We start from the raw sequence: 19,565 nt of genomic DNA, 5'->3' as shown, positions 1-19,565 counted from the left end.
TCACTTTCTAGCAGGTGATCTTAAATCTCTAGGCACTTATTCTGAAGCAGGACTCCTTAAATCATGCCCAGTTGGTAATTCCTGTCCACCATTAAACAACAAGTAGGATTATACACACTTATTGCTTCAGACTTTCTGCTTCATTTGGACTTCTGGGAGACATGCTGGGAATTGGAAGCATACATGTACTTCTTATCAGAGGTGATGACAGGAAATTACATAACACTGTATGATCATCACAGTTTTCTGCCAAGCAGATGGCAAGATGGGGTAACTTTCCCAAGAAGCCAAACAGGCCCACATGTTCAGAATGGGAATGTCATCAAATAATGAAGCTCAGAAATTGCTGCCTTTGCCTACGCTTCCTCTTTGCTGCAGATGCCAAATTAGACTTTACTCCCTGTAAATATTTATGTAACTCACCCTGAATCTTTGGCATAGGTGGGCTATAAATCGAATGAAATGCAATAAGCAACCTAATAAATCTCATAGTGAAGCAAACTGAGCTGAAATAGATGGCTTCCTCATTCCCTGCATGACGGAGGGAAAAAGTCCCACTAGGGTTATAAAATCTGTATTACAAGATGTTGTGTTTCTACAAACTGAAGAACAGCAACTAATTTATTCTTTAAAAATTTATTTGAGAGTTTGGCTGTGACCATTTTTTTTTTGTTTTGTTTTGCTTACATAACCCTCCAGAAGGATGAGGTGCTTATTTCTTCCGACTTCCATGAGTGAGCTATTCAAAGGAACAATAATAACATTGCAACTTTATGATTTTTAGATCAGCATTAGGACACTATTTAGATCAGCATTAGGCAGACTCAAAGCTTTGGGTACACTCATGTACTTTCACTTTGCAGCAGCTAGTAGATTTAATGTCAATAGGGCTATGAATTCATTTCAGTTTTTAATTAGAAGCTTACAGCTATCTTTTTTTGCCCCTGTACTACCCAGGCAAACCCGATGTGATCAGCCGTGACACTACATCACTCTTGGGTTCATTTTAGGTCATGTTTTCCCTTTAAAACAGATTCGGGGGTATGTGGTTGCAGGTTGTAGATGCAATATTGCTGCATTTTGCAGCACTTTTGACCCATTTTGAGTGATGTTTGGAACCAAATAAAATGCCTGAAAAAAATCTGAAAATATTAGAGGTCTGGGGGCTTTGGGGGACTGTCAGGAGGGTTATATTGGGCCTGTTGGACCATATACATTCCATGGGCTGCATTGTACTGACCCCAATACAGTTCATGCTTCAGTCCCTAGGATCCCCAGTTAGCAAGAACTCAAGTAATGGACTGGGGAAGGTCCTGTGCCTGACGCTGCCACTCAGTACAAATAAATAATCTGATAGGTGTGCCTGGTGGGTTACAACCAGTTAATTTGAGACCAGTAGAGTCAGCTTGAGTGAAATGGCAAGAAGAAAGGGATTGTAGGAATCTGGTACCAAGTGTCCTTTCCAAACATCCTGGCAAAAGGCCTGGCTACTGTGCCACAAAGAGGAGGAGAAAAAGGAACTGCCAGTTCAGTGTTCAACTGATCTCCCTACTAGAACCTACAAAATAAACTTTTTAGACTAAATGTCCCAGAATCCTCCAGCCAACATGGCTATTGTAGCTTCTGGAAGATTCTGGGAGCCATAGTCCAAAGAAAAATAATGTTCCAAGTTTTGCTCTGAACAGAAACTATCAGGATCAGGTATGTCTGTCTCTGCTGAATGACTTGCACAACCTACAAGCGTCTCCTTACTCCCTACTTGTTCTGGTTCCTGTGTTTATGGATGCTTGACATGTAGAAGAACTCATGTCAAAATAACTTTTGGCTTCTCCATTCAAACATTTGATAGTTAATTGATAGGACAACCTCTGCCTGAGACCCTTGAAAGAATCACTGCTGCTTTGGGAGCTTGGGTCAAAGAGGCATTAGGGACCAGAAGTGGGGTTCAAGAGTCAAATCTTACCAGTCTCTGCAGCTGAGAATACTGGGTCAGACAGATCAAGAGTTTGATCTGGAATAAGGACATCTCATGGACAGACTTCTAACTTACACACAGACACCTGAGAACTCAATGTCATCTACATAGGCGACACTGGCATCAATCTGACTTGCCCCTGAAAACTGCATCATTTTGGCACTGGTTTTAACTTTTGGATAACATGTTATTAGCTGTATCCAAATAATAAATCATGGAAAATGGAAGAGAAACCCCATGCCCAGAGAAAAACAGCAGAGCCATTCTTCTGGAGTATGGAGATCTTTCAAGCAACCATCCACAATCTAAAGTCTAATCTGGACTGCAGAAATAATGCAGTTTGACACCATTTAACTGCCATGGCTCAGTGCTATGGCATTTGTAGTTTTATGAGATATTTAACCTTTCTTGTCAGATAAATCTGATGCTGCAACAAAATACAAATCCCAGCATTGAGCCATGGCAGTTAAAGCAGTGTCAAACTGCATTATTTCTACAGTACAGATTAAATTTTAGATTATCCAGATTCATATTCAGAGGCCACAGTTGCACTTTTGTTTTTTGACTCATATTGGAACCAATAAATGAAACAAACAAGCAAACAAATCAGCTAGTGGTGATCTTGTCAGAGAAGGAAACCCAAGAGCTAAGAAATCAATTTGTAAAGGAAGAGGCTATGGTAATACATCGAAGGATATAATATGGCCTGGGCCAAAGAATTTGTCAGCTGAGGCTCATGCTAAGAAGGTCACATGGAGTCTGTTAGAAATGATCTTCATGTGATGACTTACTCTGCCAACCAGTGGGTTGGGTGAGTCATTCCTCAGTTTTATTTACTAACCTCAGCTCTCCATTCATGTTCAATGCCTTCAAAACTAGAAAACTCACTCCTTGGACTTTAGGGAGCAAGGGCTAAGGAAGGTGCCTGTGATGTTTCTTTGTTGTCTGGCCAGTCTTTGGAGCGATGTACTCAAGAGGCAGAAGCTATAACACTTCAAAGCACCTTCTTTCTTTTCAGAGACAGCAGGAAAGAGTTTGGAAATGAGGGAAGAGCAGGCTCAAAACAAAGGACGGTGACTGGGGAAATGGACAAGAGATGATGGCAGTAGTGTCTTTCTCTCTGTAGGCCTGTGCACTGTGCTGATGTTGGCCTGAGACCTGGTGACCTTGGACAGGTCACATGCTCTCAGCCTCAGGGGAAGGCAATGGCAAACCTCCTCAGACCAAATCTTGTCAAGAAAACCCCACAATAGGTTCACTTTAGGGCTGCCAAAAGTTGGAAACGACTGGAAGTCACGCACAAAACGACAACAACAACAGCAACAACCTGCACTTTTTGTCATGGGGTTTGGAGGCCCCTTTTTCCTTCTGCTTTTTAAGGAACCTGTGCTGTATTAGCTGGCTAGTTGTTTAGGCAGAGTCTCACTTACATGATCTGTTTTTTAAAAAAAATCCTGCATTTGTCGCAAGTCACTCACATCTTCCCATTCATTATTTATCAGAAGGTGGGTGCATAGCCAGCAAAAAACAGAGGTGATAAAACAATGGCTTGCTTACCATGGCAATTTTGGCACAGTACCCCTCCTGAGGAATGATGCCACTGCCCCACTTTTCTAAATAAATCCACTGGATTAATAATTCAGTGCAATCAATAGAGATAACTAAAAATCAGCAGTTGCAGAGATCCAGACACAAGCTTTTTAGCTGACTGAAGGTTTGTGCTGTAGCACCCAAAGCATTTATCCTTAAGCACTCACTCCCGATAAGCACCATTACTGCTGCATCAGTGGCAATTTAGCAATGTGAACTTTGCTTGGTCCAGAATTTCAGTGTTTTCAAGTAGCATTTTATGGTTTATAATATGTTCTGCTACTGCTGATTTTTCTTGGCTGGCCCAGTCTGCAGTGTCTCTTGTTCCTTGATTCAGGTTTGAGCACTGCATTTGATGGTCCCAATGTAGACTTGTCCACAGCTGCACAGTATGCAGGAAATTTGAAAACACTGACATTCTGGAGCATGCCAACCACTATCAGGTTGCAATGCACAGGGAAGCCATTGAAATCCACAAACACCTGGACAACTTCACCAGGAAAGAAGAAACCCTGAAAGTAAGTAAAGGATGGCTATCAGTCCTGAAAAACACCAAAATTAAGTCCCAGCAAGTGCAAATGAAAACCGCCCAGAGTCAGGGGGATTCCCAGCAGACAATGGATCACTAATTAAATAGACACAAATGTTCTTCACATATCCTCCCACCCTGAGGCATTGCCATTCACCAACATACCCATTAACATATAAATTACTTCCTCTCAACCAAGAGTCACACTGTATATATACCCCACACACTTCCATGCCACCATTCTCTGAAGATGCCAGCCACAGATGCAGGTGAAATGTCAGGAATAGTTTCTTCCAGATTATGGCCTCAGAGCAAGAGAAACCCATAAATCACCCCCCCATAAAAACTATGACTGCCAGATGTGAAAGCCTTTGACTTCACAAATAAACAAATGTCCAGGGTTTCTAGCATATACTCTGACTGATTTTAGTACGGTTGGGCAATTCGCTTCTATTACTGACTTTTACTGTTTGAATTGTATCGTATTGTAATGGCAACATAACCATCTTTGCATCCTACTTGCCAGTTACAATCTCATTACACAGGTTTAGTACCAAACATAAAGCTTGGAGAGTTGTGCTAAGATAGGTGATTAAATGGTGGCCAGCAGATCTTTCTCTTTTCCAGCCACTTCTCTAAACTACAGCCAGTTTGCCAGCATGACTATATTGGATTAGGTGATAATATAATCTGTTAAACAGCTCTGATAAATTTTGGTTATGTTTCATCTTGGGTCTCTCTTCCCATATGAAGAACAGTATGAAGACAGGCTGGTATAGTATTCTTTATGGCCAATCCTACAGACATTTCAGTGGTACCAGGTTGGAAGATTGGGCTACATCTTCTTACTAGCCATTTGGGAGTGTACCATCCATATCATGGATGGACATGCTTGAAAATATACACATAGATTTGAAGACTATTTCTAGGAAATCAATGGGAAAATTCATCAAAGAAATCTGACTGGAGAAAACAAACCTGCATTTCTGGTTACTCCAAACCTTCTTCCTTTTTGTGGCACAATTTAAGCCTGGTAGGGAACCATTTTTTATGCTGCCATTGGTAACTAACTGGGAGATGGAAGTCCTTCCAAGTCTACTACAAATCACCCAGAGATCTATCTTCTACCTAGCTTTGATTGATGGGTCAGCTAATGACACACAGAGAGATCTGTGGCTGTCCTTCCCACTGTACAATTCCTTAGTGGAGAGATATCCAAACTACACCTTTCAGAGGCACTGTGCTGTAAGCCTTAGAAACATTGACTTCCTCCCCTTTAAGTCTCTGTTCTCAGGAGATCCCTACTGACAATCAGGGATGCAAACAACTTTGGCTCATTAAAACAACAAAAGGCAGTTGAAGTAAGTGTTTCAAATGCAGAAGGAGGAACAAAATCAGGATGTCATTTAAAACTATGGAGGAAATGATTGCACCTGAGGAAGAGATTGGATATTGATTCCACATGAACACTGCTACTTTTTTCTCACTCTGAGTTCACAAATTGTCTCCAAAAGAGTCCACACATCTATAGATTCACAAGTAAGGTGTAATTCCAAAAGGAGTAAATAGGCTAGTCAGCTGTTGTGATGAAATACTTACATGTGATACATGCAGTATGTGCAGGTCATGTGTATAGCCATGTGGTTTTAATACTTTTATAGCCAAAGTTGCTACTTATTTCTTTAGAGATGGTTATTTTTAAAACCAATTAATATATTTCATAGAATCATAGAATTGTAGAGTTGGAAGATACCACAAGGGCCATCCAGTCCAACCACCTGTCATGCAGGAAATCTCAATCAAAGTATACCCAATAGGTGGCTCTGTTTAAAGAACTCCAAAGAAGGAGACTCCACTACACTCCGAGGGAGTGTGTTCCATTGTCGAACAGCCCTTACTGACAGGAAGTTACTCCTAATGTTGAGGTGGAATCTCGTTTCCTGGAGCTTGTATCCATTGTTCTGGGTCCTGTTCTCTGGAACAGCAGAAAACAAGCTTGCTCCTTCCTCAATATGACATCCCTTCAAATATTTAAACAGGGCTATCATATCACCTCTTAACCTTCTCCTTGACCTATTTGGTAGGGATCTGATGAAAAAATCTACAAGTAGTGATTTACAAGTATCTCAGCACATCAAGACATCCTAATGGAAAAAGTTATCTATTTTTATTTCTCACATGTTGGGAGGGAGGGTCTGTAAAAATTCATATTGCTTTTGCATGAAAAATATTGTTCGTTGCAAAAAAGCCACAAGATTTTGTACAAACAGTATTTTCACAAATAGCATAACTCAGTTAGAACATATGAGTTTGTGGAGTCGAAGGCTTTCATGGCCGGCATCAATAGTTTTTTGTGGGGTTTTCGGTCTATGTGGCCATGTTCTAGAAGAGTTTTCTTCCTGATGTTTCGCCAGCATCTGTGGCTGGCATCTTTTGAAGATGCCAGCCACAGATGCTGGTGAAACGTCGGGATGAAAACTCTTCTAGAACATGGCCACATAGACTGAAAACCCCACAAAAAAACTATATGAGTTTGTGTTTTGAGGTGAAGCAGTATAAAAGAAAGTTTAATAAGAACAATTTGAAATTCTTCATTATTTTATGGAAGAAAGAAAGAAAGATTTATATCCCTCATATTTAGGATGTTTTGTAGATGTGTGCTATGCCTCAGTTCAATTATCATCTTTGGTTCTGGAAGTGTGTTCCAAGGACCACAGGCTATTTTGGTTCTTGTTCTACAACTAAGGAAACAGAAGAGGGCTGTTTGAGAGGGAGATTTGAGTTTCTCTCTCTCCTATGGAACTTCCTAAGGAAGACGATTAGGACTCAAATTGTTCCCATCCTCCCAGAAAGCACCCAAACTGAACAGATGTAGATGAATCCTCTTTCATTTCAGTCAAAGGTGAGGAACTCAGAGGAGGAGGAAATTGCCCAGAAATGGAAAATAACTGCAAAATAGTGGTTCTTCCTTTTTGCTTGAAAAGTTCTAGTTAGGGAGGATCTATTGCACCCACCGATGAAAGAATTGCTCCTTTTTCTGTTTTTGTTTCTCTAAACAAAGTGCCGTGAACCTCAGGAGGTTCACAGCACTCAAGTCTATAAAGGGCAAGATGGTTTTCATATTAAAGTTTTATAAAGTCAGCTTGTTTGCATCAATAAAATATTTAACTTTCTATAGTCTCTCTCTTTCTTTTAACAGTGTTAAATTCCAAATAAATACTTTCAAGCATCTTCTGAAATTCAGAATCACTGCCACAATAATGGCAGTTCCCCTGCAACAGATGTGATAAAGTCTGGACAGAAGCAGATGGTGTGGCCAGAGTGAGGTCTGGGAAAAGCCAAGTTACTGAAACACAGCAGAAGAGCCAAGGCACCAGGATGTGAGAACTATTTTGCATTGCCAGCTCTTATGGTTTTATAGCAAGCCTTGTTAATTCAAATGCCCAACAGGTCCTAGTAAATCGGATTTGGCTGGTTCAAAAGAAGGAGAATATGCAAAATAATACCTTTTGTAATGTCACAAGTAGGAGTGGATGGGAAAGATGTTCTCTGCCTGAGGACCAAGTGAGACACTGCCAATCAGACATTACCAAGGTAGATGTCAGACTCTCAGTATTAGGTACCTTCATATATAATGAAACCTGTCAGATTCTCAGTATTAGGTACCTGCTTCATATTCAATTAGGTACCTTCACATACAGACACTCAGGTACCTTCATATAGAAATGTCAGACTCTCAGTATTAGGAACCTTCATAAACAATGAAACCTGCCAACTCAACCAAGTGGTCAGCCCTCGTTACTATGAGATAAAATTTTAAAATAAAAAATGAAACTTCTGTTTCTCTACTCTATTTTCCACAACTTACTTAGCTGAAGATAAAAACAGAGCTAAAAGATAAAAGCTTAACATGGAAGCCATTTTGAAGATTCTAAATGTTGTGGGCTAAGATCTTGAATCCAGAGATGTATCACATGTGCAAAACTAAGATATATCTCCCATCCGATCCTTACCTGTTCTCTACTGCATCCCCCTTGCACAATAATTTCCTAGGAGATACAAGTTGGGGAGACTGGATGAGAAGTGTCCAACCATTTCTCTATTGCTGGGATCAGTGTCTCAGGAGGATCTCTAGAAAGTTCCAGAGCATGCATCCAGCTATAGAAAAACTACTAGAAACTTCATTGCTGCTCCATCTCCTCTTTCCACACACCAGGAAAAGGCAATACTGGGAGGTTTGCAGCAGCAAAAAGGTATTTTTTTTAGGTAGAGGTGGATTTTGGTACTTGTGTGGCCAGTACAGAATTCCAATCTCCACAACAAAGAAATGTGTTATAAGGGCATTAGTTGGATTTACACCATCGTAACACACTAAGACGGCACCAGCTGTGGTTTTCTAAAAACTAAATAAATAACATTTATTATCTTTTATTATTATTGTATTATATTATGAATGGAAGACATCATGGAGGGATACATTCAGAGATCTGCAAAATTACTTTTGAGCACAGAGATGTTGAGCTGAATGGAACTAGGAGAAAAATGCATTTATTTTTTGTGTTAATATTAAGAAATCCATAATTATATATAAATGCCCTGAATTGGGTGCAGACATTGTGAAGACAGTCTGAACCCAATTCAGGGTTGTGGACCTGTGTCATATAAGCAGGACTTAAGAGGCCCAGGAGGAATTTGGGGGTAAATCCACCCTTTAGACAAGTCCTTAGCGGCTATATTTCATTTACAATTTCTTTAACAAAGTACTAACATGTAAATAAGGGCCCTTTCACACTATATCATTATAGCAATATGATTCTACTTTAACTGCTATGGTTAAAGTAGAATCTGCTTTGGTTCTGCTATGGTTCTGGGATTTACAGTTTAGGAAAGGGCATTTAAAATTGTCAGTTTAGAGAGCTCTAGTACCTCACCAGACTACAATTACATATAATGTACAGTAGCTATGGTAGTTCAAGTGGAATGATACTGCTATCATTGTGTAGTGTGAAAGGACCCTTGATGCACCTTAGTACCTTTTTACCATTTAATCCATTATGTCTCCCCTGGAAAATTTCATTTTGCTCAGCAGACACATGTACATTTGCATGCAACTGGAAGGTCCAGTCAGTGGATGATGCAATCAATTCAGAGAGTTGTCCAAAACTCCTGCCTACACAACATTTGTTTTATATATGAAGGTACCTTTCCCATCAGACTTCTGATATCCATATTCTTAGGAGGCTCTAGCAGGCTGAGAGTTAATAAACCAATAATTGTGATGATGATGATGATTATTATTATTATGATGATGATGATGATGATGATACAAAGAAGAACAGAACAAAAACAATACAATCAATAATTAGGGGCCATCATTACCTCCCAATGAAAAATTGATCGTTATATAAACATATTAAGATCCCTCCCAGGGTGGGGATGACACTTGCAGTACCTTATGATTTGTACACTCAGAGGAGAGAGCCATTCCTCCACTCCCCATGATTAGGATGACAGTTCCAGTTTGGGAGCCATCAGAATTGGAACAAGACTGAGTTCTCTTCCCATCTGCAAGAATGCTGGCTGAAAGAGAGTGCTCCTCTCTTTTTGCCACTTCTACATGCAGAGAATCAAAATGAAAAGAAAGTAATAAAAAAAGTTGACTAACCTAACCCACCTGAGCTCGGCTCACAGGGATCAATGTCCTCATCGTCACTGGGGCATTCAGCTGAGGCCACCAGGATGTCATCTGTGGTCTGCAAAGGAAACAAAGAGCCCATCTGAATTAATCAAACTGGTCCAACTATGTCCTCATCGATATCACTGTCCAGGTTTGCAGGCACGGGCAGTCATCCAAGAACTTCCGAGACAGACAACACCCAACAAGTTTTTTTTTTTAATGGTGATGTAAGTTTCTTTTTGTATTCATGCACAGATACAGATTATGTTTCCACTAGGTATTTTTCTAAATAGTGATGTAAGGTTCTTTTTTAAAATTGATAGCAACAGAGGATTATGTCAGATGTCCGGTGGGACAGATGGTGCTGCTCACTATTGTTCTGATTCCGACTGCATCACACTGCTTGTCTCCAGTTTTGCTTCCTCTCTTGTGCTCCACTTAATTTCTTCTCCTTCTTTCTCATATTTTCTTCAATACACTTCCCTGTGTTGGAAAAGCTCTACACCATTCAGCCATAATTCATGCACCCAGAATTTTGGCACAGAAACCCAGATTTTTTTCCTGATCACTGGTTCTGGTTTTGAACCCTCTTCTACAGGATCCCCCTGAATTTTTAAAGACACTCCAATGTGCCATACCAGTGTGTGACTGGATGGGGGTATTGACAGCAAACTTGATAGGTCCTGCTTGAGGTTCATAACACCCAAACAAAAGTAGATGCATTGGTACATCTACAGAAGTGATGAATGCAGAGTTTAATTTGTTTTCATGGCCAAGGCTCAACTTGGTGATACCAAAAATAAAGTAAAATCACAGAGTATGTTCAAGGTGTATGTTCTTCCCCAGACAGTAATTCCATCAACCTTAGAATCAAGTTATTATTATAATGATATAGTACTGTCTAAATATATAGTGTTTTGCAAAGTAGCTAGAAGAAGAAAAAGGAAGTGGAGGAGGAAGAAGAAAGTGAAAGAGAGAGAGAGAGAGAAAGAGAGAGAGAAAATCACATAGCTTCATCCCCAGAGGTGTATGTTCTAAATTTGAGTGCTGGGGAGACAAAAGGAGAGTAGGATGAGGAAGAAAGTGAGATACAAAAGTAACAAAGGATGAATTGTCAACATCTGCTATTGCATCTCATTTGCACTTCAGAAAGCAAAGTGGTAAAACCCATGCTTTGCACTCAAGAACCCACCCACCTCCATACTGAAATCCAGGCATCTTCCAATATATAGAGCCATTTTCAAAGACGAAGCTGTGTCAAAGTGAAACTAGACATTAATTTGAATATATATTTTCTGAGATAAATCTGTTGTTCATCTTACAATAAGATTTCTTCAGCAGACTTTAAAAATTAAGCCTATGTTTATCTTCCAGTAAACAACCACAAAATGAAACACTCTAAATGCAAGATAAGTAGGTTAGGAAAATGATGTGGTATAGCAAACAGATATCTGTCACCACTTAGAGGTGTACCTTAGTAAAACATGTGGAGCACATGATCTAGCCTGACCCTTACTTTATATACCAAATTAGAAAGGATTGCATGACACCTTTAAAAACAAAAAATTTATTAGGATATGAGATTTCATGGACAAACATGGAAATACAGCTCAGTTTCTCAGATGCATTTTTAAAGGACTTACCAACATTTGTCCATTTATTCTCACATGGGAGAAGAGTAATCAAGATTTTAAAAATGAAGGAGAAAGCAAAACTGACCAATTTGTCTGTCCTTACCATGCAGACTTTGGTTTATCTGTTAGTCAGTCTGCTGTTAGTCAAGGTTGAGACTATCCAACCAGACAAAGGTGTACGAATCAGTATAAGCCAGTTTTATAATCTTCATACAATTCTCCTAAGGTATTAAAAATCATATTTACATCTGATGGCTGTTCTACATTTCCAGCCACTAAGGAAACACAAAATGAACACTATCTAGGTTTGTGCGATGTAAATATTGCTGTGAGCGGCATTTCCTGAAGACTTCAATTTCTTTCCCCTTCTAATTGGAAGGTGAAAGATGGACAAAAGCTCTGCTTGGCAAAAATGAATTTTGGCTACTATTAGTAGAACACATGATAAATGTGCATAATTTGCAGGGCAGTTGCTTTGAGAGTTTTCATTAGAGGAGGATTTAAAAAGCAAAAGAGAATCTCTCCCTTTGCCACCAATGTGTAATGGATGACATGCAGAGCAATAAAATCATAACAAGGCATGCTTGGATTAACAGACCTCTTGGGTGACTGGTTAAATTCATCATAATGGTTTATATTTAACTCTTAAGATTTTTTTTTAAAAGGGATTTTCCAAAGGCAGGCCAGGAGTGTTAGCTTTCCTTCTCCCTTCATTGTCAGCTTCTTTCCTCTCAGTACAAATGCAAGATAACTTGATGCTTTCTGCATTTGGTGTGGGGTGGTGCAACCAAAGGTTTGGTAAGATCATATGCAAATATATAATATGTGAGTTGGAAAAAAACACATCTCTTGAAAAACCAGGGCTGGCTGAAGTCCATAACAAAAAAAGGCTTGATAAGATGGCAGTGCACAAGGTGCTTTAGCTTAGAAGGGTGAGCAAGTAAGGAGACAAAGAGGGGTATGTAGAGATCTGGAGAAAGTGGACAGGAGAGACAGGTAGATCACTCTTCAGGGGAGATTAGTGGATCTGTTGCCATTGGGGCCAGTGAATCAACTCTCATTTTTATAGTATGTCCTCTCAAAGCTGCTCTGAGTTGCACAGGAATTGTCCAGGTGCTATATCCTATTCTCACTTCTCAGTTCAGCACTGAGAGAGCTCTCCTACACCTGGAGCAGCTGCAGGATGTGTGGACATAAAACTAAGAGTGGATTCAGCAATGCATCTACTGGCTGTCTGTACCTCTCACAATGCTAAAAACCAGGGTCACCTAATGAATCTGAATGGTAGAAGGTTAAGGACAAATGAAAAAAAAAGCTCTTTCATATAACATTTAGTTTATCTGCAGAATTCTCTACTATATGTTGTAGCGCTGGCCACCAACTTGGACAGTCTTGAATGCAGGTTGGTCAGATTCATGAAGTATAATGTTATCAAAGATTACTAGTTGGCTTATATTTTATATAGTATGCATCTGAATACCAATTACTGGGGGACATGAGCGGGAAGATACTCTTTTGTTTAAATGCAGTGGGCCCTTGATAATTGCTGGCGTTCGGTTCCATTCTAGGACCCCAATGGATACCAAAATTCATGGATGCTCAATACCCATTATATACAGTGGCATAGTAAAATGACATCCCTTATATAAAATGGCAAAATCAAAGTGAGCTTTTTGGCATTTATATATTTTTCAAATATTTACAACCTGTGGACAACTGAATCTGTGGATAAAGAATCTGTGGATATGAAGAGCCTACCGTACCAACTGTGGGCTTTTGCTTGTCCACTATGCCAACAAAATGCTGGACTAGATAGGCCTCATCTAAGCAGCATGGCTCCTGTAGGTTTTATGAGGAGGTTATTTTGTATTTGAGACAACATGGTGTAGTGATTTGAACTCTATGGAACAGAACCTCTATGACTCTAGCGACTAGGGTTTGAGACTGCACTCAGCCATGGAAACCTACTGGGTGACCCTGGGCAAGTCACATTCTTTCATCCTCAGAGGAAGGCAAGATCACACCCTATCTGAACAAATCTAGCTAAAAAACCTGTGATAGGTTTGTCTTAAGGTTGCCATAAGTCAAAAAGGACATGAAGGTGCATGACAACAAATGTCTGTGTTGTAGGTATGTGAATTAATGCAGAATAGTAAGAACTTGTCTAAAGGTAGGCTGATATGTTTAAATAAATTCTACTTTATTCAATATTAATATATTTTAATTTTTTTAAGCTTTGTTTAAATGAATGTTTTGTCATTTATTTGAATGCTTGCTCATTCCCTGACCAGAATATTAAGAGAATCACATCTTAGGAAGCAGCTTGGGAGAACAGTTCCTTCACATTTTCCCTTGTGTCTCTAAAAATAGATTTTTTACTCTCTCTCTGGCTTTGCTTCACGAACGAAGATTCAGGAAGGACTCATCCCACGCTTTGTACAAGCGCGCTGGTGACTAGAAAGGCCAATTCGGGATAAACAGGTCCGGTTGCAGAAAGCACAGCGGAAAGTCTCCTTGGGTGATGTTTCCGGGTTGCGGTTCTTTCTGCGTTGTAGGCTGGTGTGTGCCTTTGTCTCTTTGTCTTTGTTTGACCACATCAGAAGATGCCCGTTGGCCACGGCTAGCCAACAGGGTTGTTGGGGATTAGCTTTCTTTAGGCCACCTTTTCTAGGCACCTCTCCATATGGAGCAAGCAGTGCTCTCCTTAAAAAAGACTGCTTGGTCATTCAGGATGCTGCCGAACAAGACTGTCATCCCCAGTCAGTCTCGAGTGACCAAAGTCTTGAACCGCCTGCATGCAGGGTTGGGTCTGCGGCTTCCAGTGCATCTTTACACCTGCTGTTTAATCCCTCGGCTATCGCTACAGGGCTTTTTCGGAGATTGGATGTATCCTTCGAGCCTGTGCAATTAATTTTTCTGGTGGAGCGCAGCGTGCACAGAACTAGCCTCACCCTTTAAACCAGAGGTTCGTCTGCTGAGGCCTTGACAAGCATGGACGGTGGCAGCGAGGTCCTTGGGTCATAGGTTTGATTAGAGTTTCCTTCTCTTAGATGGTTGACCTTACAGGATTAGATGAGCAACATCTGCCCGGGTTTGGGATTAGAGTTTTTCTTCTCCTAGGATGGTTGCCATTTTTTAATACTGAAGATAAATAGGCAATGACATAACTTTGCATCTCACAAGTGGTAGCCCCAGATCTCCCATCTTGTCATTGTGTTCCAGGATTGTGGTAGTGTTCCTTAATACCAGAACAAACAGTTTCTTCATCTGCTCCTATTACTTTCCAGTGTTTCAGCAACTAGGGTTGCAGTTCTGTGCACTGGGAATAAGTCCTATTCAACATAATAGGGCTTACTTCTAAGTAGAAATATCTCAGAATGCACAGTAAATTTATTAATAACTGCTCATGATCACAAAATGTGTTGACTATCAGTTTATTTTATTCTCTTTGTAATACTGTAGATATATTTTCTCATATTTTAGGTGATGTGATGTGATGTGATGTGATGTGATGTGATGTGTGTGTGTGTGTGTGTGTGTTCATTAATAGCTTCTTATAATCAGTTCCTAACACAAATATTTAAAGTGAAAGCCACTGCTTAAATCTTTTGGTTCGCTCTTCCTGTTTGAGTCTGGACAGATTACATTCTAGAGCTGTAAGATAAATTTACTGAAAGCTAATACGTTGCTTTTAAAAAGAAAATAAAGAAAAGAGCCTAAAGTGATGGGATTTCTAGCAGAAATCAACAGGGTATGAAAAATTAGGACAGAGTTCATGTGGGAAAAAAAAGATTGCATTTCAGGAGGCTAGATTAACTGAGCAATTTTCTCACCAAGACTGTGTAATTTAAATTTAATTTACTATGTGTGAAGATGATCTCTCTGACTGGCTGTTGAGACAATCATGGAAAGAAAACTCAAATATGTCACATTAATCAATCCTATTCTTGAGCTTCCCTCTTCCTTGCACCTATAATCTTATATGCAATAAATCCATCTGTCCATCCTCTAACAAGATACAAAACAGGTGTGGGTGGCATGTGGTTCTCCAGGTGTTGCTGGAATGAAACTCCCATCAGCCCTAGTCAACACAGTCAAGTGTGAGAGATGGAGGGACATGAAATTCGACAAAATCTTGATGACTCGAAGTTGGCTACCTCCAAATTGCACACAAAAAATCAGGGGAGAATAAGGTCTATTTTGCACTGCAGAAATAAAGCAGTTTGACACTGCTTTAACAGCCATAGCTCAATGCTATGGAATTTGAGAATTTGTAGTTTGCTGTGGCACAAAATCTCTCTGACAGAAAAGCCTAAATAGCTCACAAAACTACAAATCCCAGAACGTATTTTCAAACTGCATTATTTCTGCAGTGCAGACTGCACCATGGTCAAAAGGTAAGGAACTCTTTCAGTCTGAGAGCCAAAGTCCATTTCAAAGAATTTCCAGACTCCACATCTCTGTGCTGGGCAGGGCTAACAACGAAAGAATGGGGCCAAAATATAAGTATATTTTATCTTTTTGTTTTTACTGCCAGATACTCTTTTCTGAGCAGGAAAATACAATTTCCTGTGAAGAAAATGTTTTCATGCAAAAATACCAAATGTGATATTTTTTGTGCTGAACATTTCCCAAACAGTGAATTGTCTGGACATTCCAGTGCTCATTGCTTCCTTTGAGAACCAATAATCTCTGACACATACCACTGAAATGGGAAGACTATTCTAGGATGGACTGCAAAGTCTACTAGTCAAGACGGTTACATGCCAGTTCCAGTATTAGTAGTACCATATGCCTGCAAATTGGTTGCTGAGGTGGGTGATATAAAGTTGCACTTGTGTCCTTGTGTCCACTAGGTAAACACAGTGTTGAACTAGACAGATCTCACAAAGTTCTTGTTATGATCTTAACCTGAAATCATTACAGTAAAAGAACAAAGGTATGCATTGCTTTGGAAACCAGCATAGAAAGAAACAATGGCAGCACCATGTTGAGAAGCCTTTCATATTGAGGTTAATCTTATTAAAATTAAAAGATGTCTGACAGTTGTAACCATAGGATTTTAAAATAATTTCTTACAGGATCATAGCCTAGGTCTTTCCCATATGAAATACAGGCTATATTATAATGTTATTGTATTTTAGTTACACCTAAATACTCTAAAGGCACCAGATTCTGTCTGATCATGGAAGCTAATCATGGTCAGCTTTGGTTGGTACATGGATGGGAAAAACCAATGAATATGAGGTGCTATAGGCTATATTTCAGAGGAAGGAACTGGTAAAATTACTTCTGAGTATTCCTTGCCTAGGATAACCCTATGAAATTCATGGGTTTGTCATAAGTTGGTAGGTGATGTGAAGGCACATACACACACACACTCCCCCCCCCCCCTTTCAGGTGCCACAATTTAGAAAGTCTTGCCATCAATGACTGGATCAATCTATAACTGGAAAAAAAAAATCTGGCTTCAATGGTTTCTCTTTCTACTCCTTCTTTCCTTAATAGCCATTGCCACCGTAATGGGATCAACTAATGAGCCATACAACACTACCTCACACACAGCATCTGGTTTAGTAAATGAACTCCTGTCCATTCAAAATAATAGCCACTCTTGTTTCAAGCAACCATCTTCCTGGTTCTCTTTCACACTCTACAGTTATAACACCATGATTCTATTTGAAATGGCCATGATTTCAATCCAACAAAATCCTGGGATCTGTAGTGTGATGAAACACTAGAGGTCTCTGGGTCAGAATTCTAAATTACACTCATTTGAGTGTTTGACAAAGGCTCTGGGAAAGCAGGTTATCAATCCCTCCTTGACCATGGAAACCCATTGGGTGACCTTGGGCAAGCCACATGCTCTCAGCCTCAGGGGAAGGCAAAGGCAAACCTCCCATGACCAAATTTTGCCTGTGATAGGTTCATCTTAGGGCTGCAGTAAGTCTGAAATGACCAGAAGACACACAACAGTAACAGCAACTGCAAATTCTGAGATTCCATAGTATAATACCAGGACAGTTAAAGGGGAATCATAGTGCTATAACTGTGTAGTTATAGCACTATAATTCCCCTTTAACTGTAGTGTGTAGTGTGAAAAGGGCCCTGGGTAAAGAGGCCCTTCAGTTTCCCTTTGAGGAACAGACTGTGGAAATGCAACTTGGGTATTCATTTCTTCAGAGAAACACAATCCTTTTTATACCTTCCTCTGACCTCTGAAATTATAGAGGATGCGGTCACCTTGATATTTTTGAACAAGGGGCAGAAAGTTACTGCATATGGTCCTGACGACTGAAGAAATTGCCTATCCTATGAATCTAGGCTTTGTTGCACTAGTCAAGCAGCAATAAAAAACGAATGGCATCAGGCTGATTAATGGGTAAATGTCTCAGCAATCTCCTTCAGAAATCTGAGCATTCATTTGTTTTTCTTTGGAATTGGCCCTACCACCACAGAGTTATTTAAAACACACACATTACAATGATTAATGTTTTAAAACTAAGGCAACCTAAATTGGAGTTTAAGATCAACGCATTTGCTATGACTCTGGACTGAATTGGATTCAGGAATTATGCCTGAACTATTATATTCACTGATATATTTCAGTGACAATGAGCTGTTTTGGGCATTTCACTGAATGAGTATTTACACTGTGTATACTGATATTCCAAGCTAACACAGGTATGCCTCTAAGTTAAATACTGTGTTTAGTGTTATGAGAAGGAGTATAGGTGAAACTTGTATACATGTATCTCCCCTCCATTGTGGCTGCTGGCCATGCAGCTGAGTTCAGAAACCTCAATTAATCACCATTTGCCAAGTTAATCAGACTTACACAAACTGTTGTTAATGTTAACTATTTTGTGGTGAAACAAGGGAACTGCAAACCATCACTTGAAAATATGGCTTGTTTCAATAAACTCGGATGAGATGTCTACCTGCTGCTGCTGATGTTAATTATTTATAACCCATCTTTTTCTCAGTATGGGGTTCAAAGTGGTTTACAAAAGTTAAATCATAGAATCATAGAATAATAGAGTTGGAAGAGACCACAAGGGCCATCCAGTCCAACCCCCTGCCATGCAGCTTTAAAAAAATGACAATATATGCAAGTTTAAAATGTAATTATACTATCAATAAAATCAGAAGTAGTTAAAAGCATGATCATTAAAAGGAAAACAACTAAAAATATAACACATTCTGAAAGGCCCTTTACCATGAGTCTTCAAGGGCCTACCAAAACAGTAAAGTCTTCACTTGCCAATGGTAAAATGGTGAGGAGGGTGTTAGTTTCTTTAGGAAGGGAGTTCCAAAGCATGGGAGTAGCCACCAAGAAGGCCCTCTCCCATGTTCCCACCATATGTACCTGTGAGAGGGGTGCAACAGAGAAAAGGAGACTCCGAGGAGGTAAATTAACTGGAGATCATCTGAAATGGAAGCTGAAACTTTCAATGTCCTCCACTTAATCACACTAAAGAGAGGGAGGACACACAGCTTGAAGTTTTCATTATGGCCTCTAAACCATAGGATAACACTGTGTCCAAACTTTACTAATATCTTACCATGCTTCCCCACTTATCAAAATGGTTCAGCATAAAAATAATGCAATAATAGGAATAATGCTTCTTATGAAAAGCAGAACATTTTGAGTTGGGTAAGAAACAAGAATGAGAAATGAACAGGAAAATAATGGGCTGGGGGGGGGGGGGGAGTCATGATTTTTCATCCAACATCCACTTTGCTAAGTATACAGTCCAGCTTTTCAAAGTTAATGACACAATTCCCATTGATTTTGATATCTCTAGGCTGCATTTATTTGGAACTGATCGATCAAGTGTTGGTCATTGTCTGTACTGAATCAAATTTTTAGAAACATTTGCATGCAGGGAAAGCTCGGTGCACATTCTTTCTGCATGTCCAACTTCCACTAAAGCTAATGGGCATTTAGATACACAAGCACTGAAAAGGAGAATGCATTTAATTGCCTTCCAATTAGAAGAGCATGCTTCATTAGCTCTGCTGCTTTGGTAAAACTCATATTTGATGAAATGGCTTCTACTTGTGGAAAATTTTCACCCAGGTGTTTGAACTCGTTTGTTTAATCAGGATTTCATTTCATCCTAATAGCTTCCACTTCAATAATAATAATAATATTAA

General features: G+C 39.6%; 1 protein-coding gene across 34 annotated transcripts in view; it reads right to left on the bottom strand.

The window, feature by feature from the left end:
- Positions 1–19,565, bottom strand: part of NRXN1 (neurexin 1) — a 1,287,750-nt gene that overhangs the window by 22,115 nt on the left and 1,246,070 nt on the right. For 26 of the 34 annotated variants that reach the window (XM_042451209.1, XM_042451256.1, XM_042451228.1 and 23 more), the window contains one exon: positions 9,760–9,847. In XM_042451209.1, the coding sequence (XP_042307143.1) occupies positions 9,760–9,847 (88 nt within the window). The remainder of the gene's footprint in view (positions 1–9,759; positions 9,848–19,565) is intronic. The other 8 variants (XM_042451219.1, XM_042451376.1, XM_042451502.1 and 5 more) reach the window with 1 other exon arrangement.

This window comes from Sceloporus undulatus, chromosome 1 (assembly GCF_019175285.1).
Source record: "Sceloporus undulatus isolate JIND9_A2432 ecotype Alabama chromosome 1, SceUnd_v1.1, whole genome shotgun sequence".
In the NCBI taxonomy this organism is placed as follows: domain Eukaryota; kingdom Metazoa; phylum Chordata; class Lepidosauria; order Squamata; family Phrynosomatidae; genus Sceloporus; species Sceloporus undulatus.
This window is presented reverse-complemented; position numbering and strand designations above follow the sequence as displayed.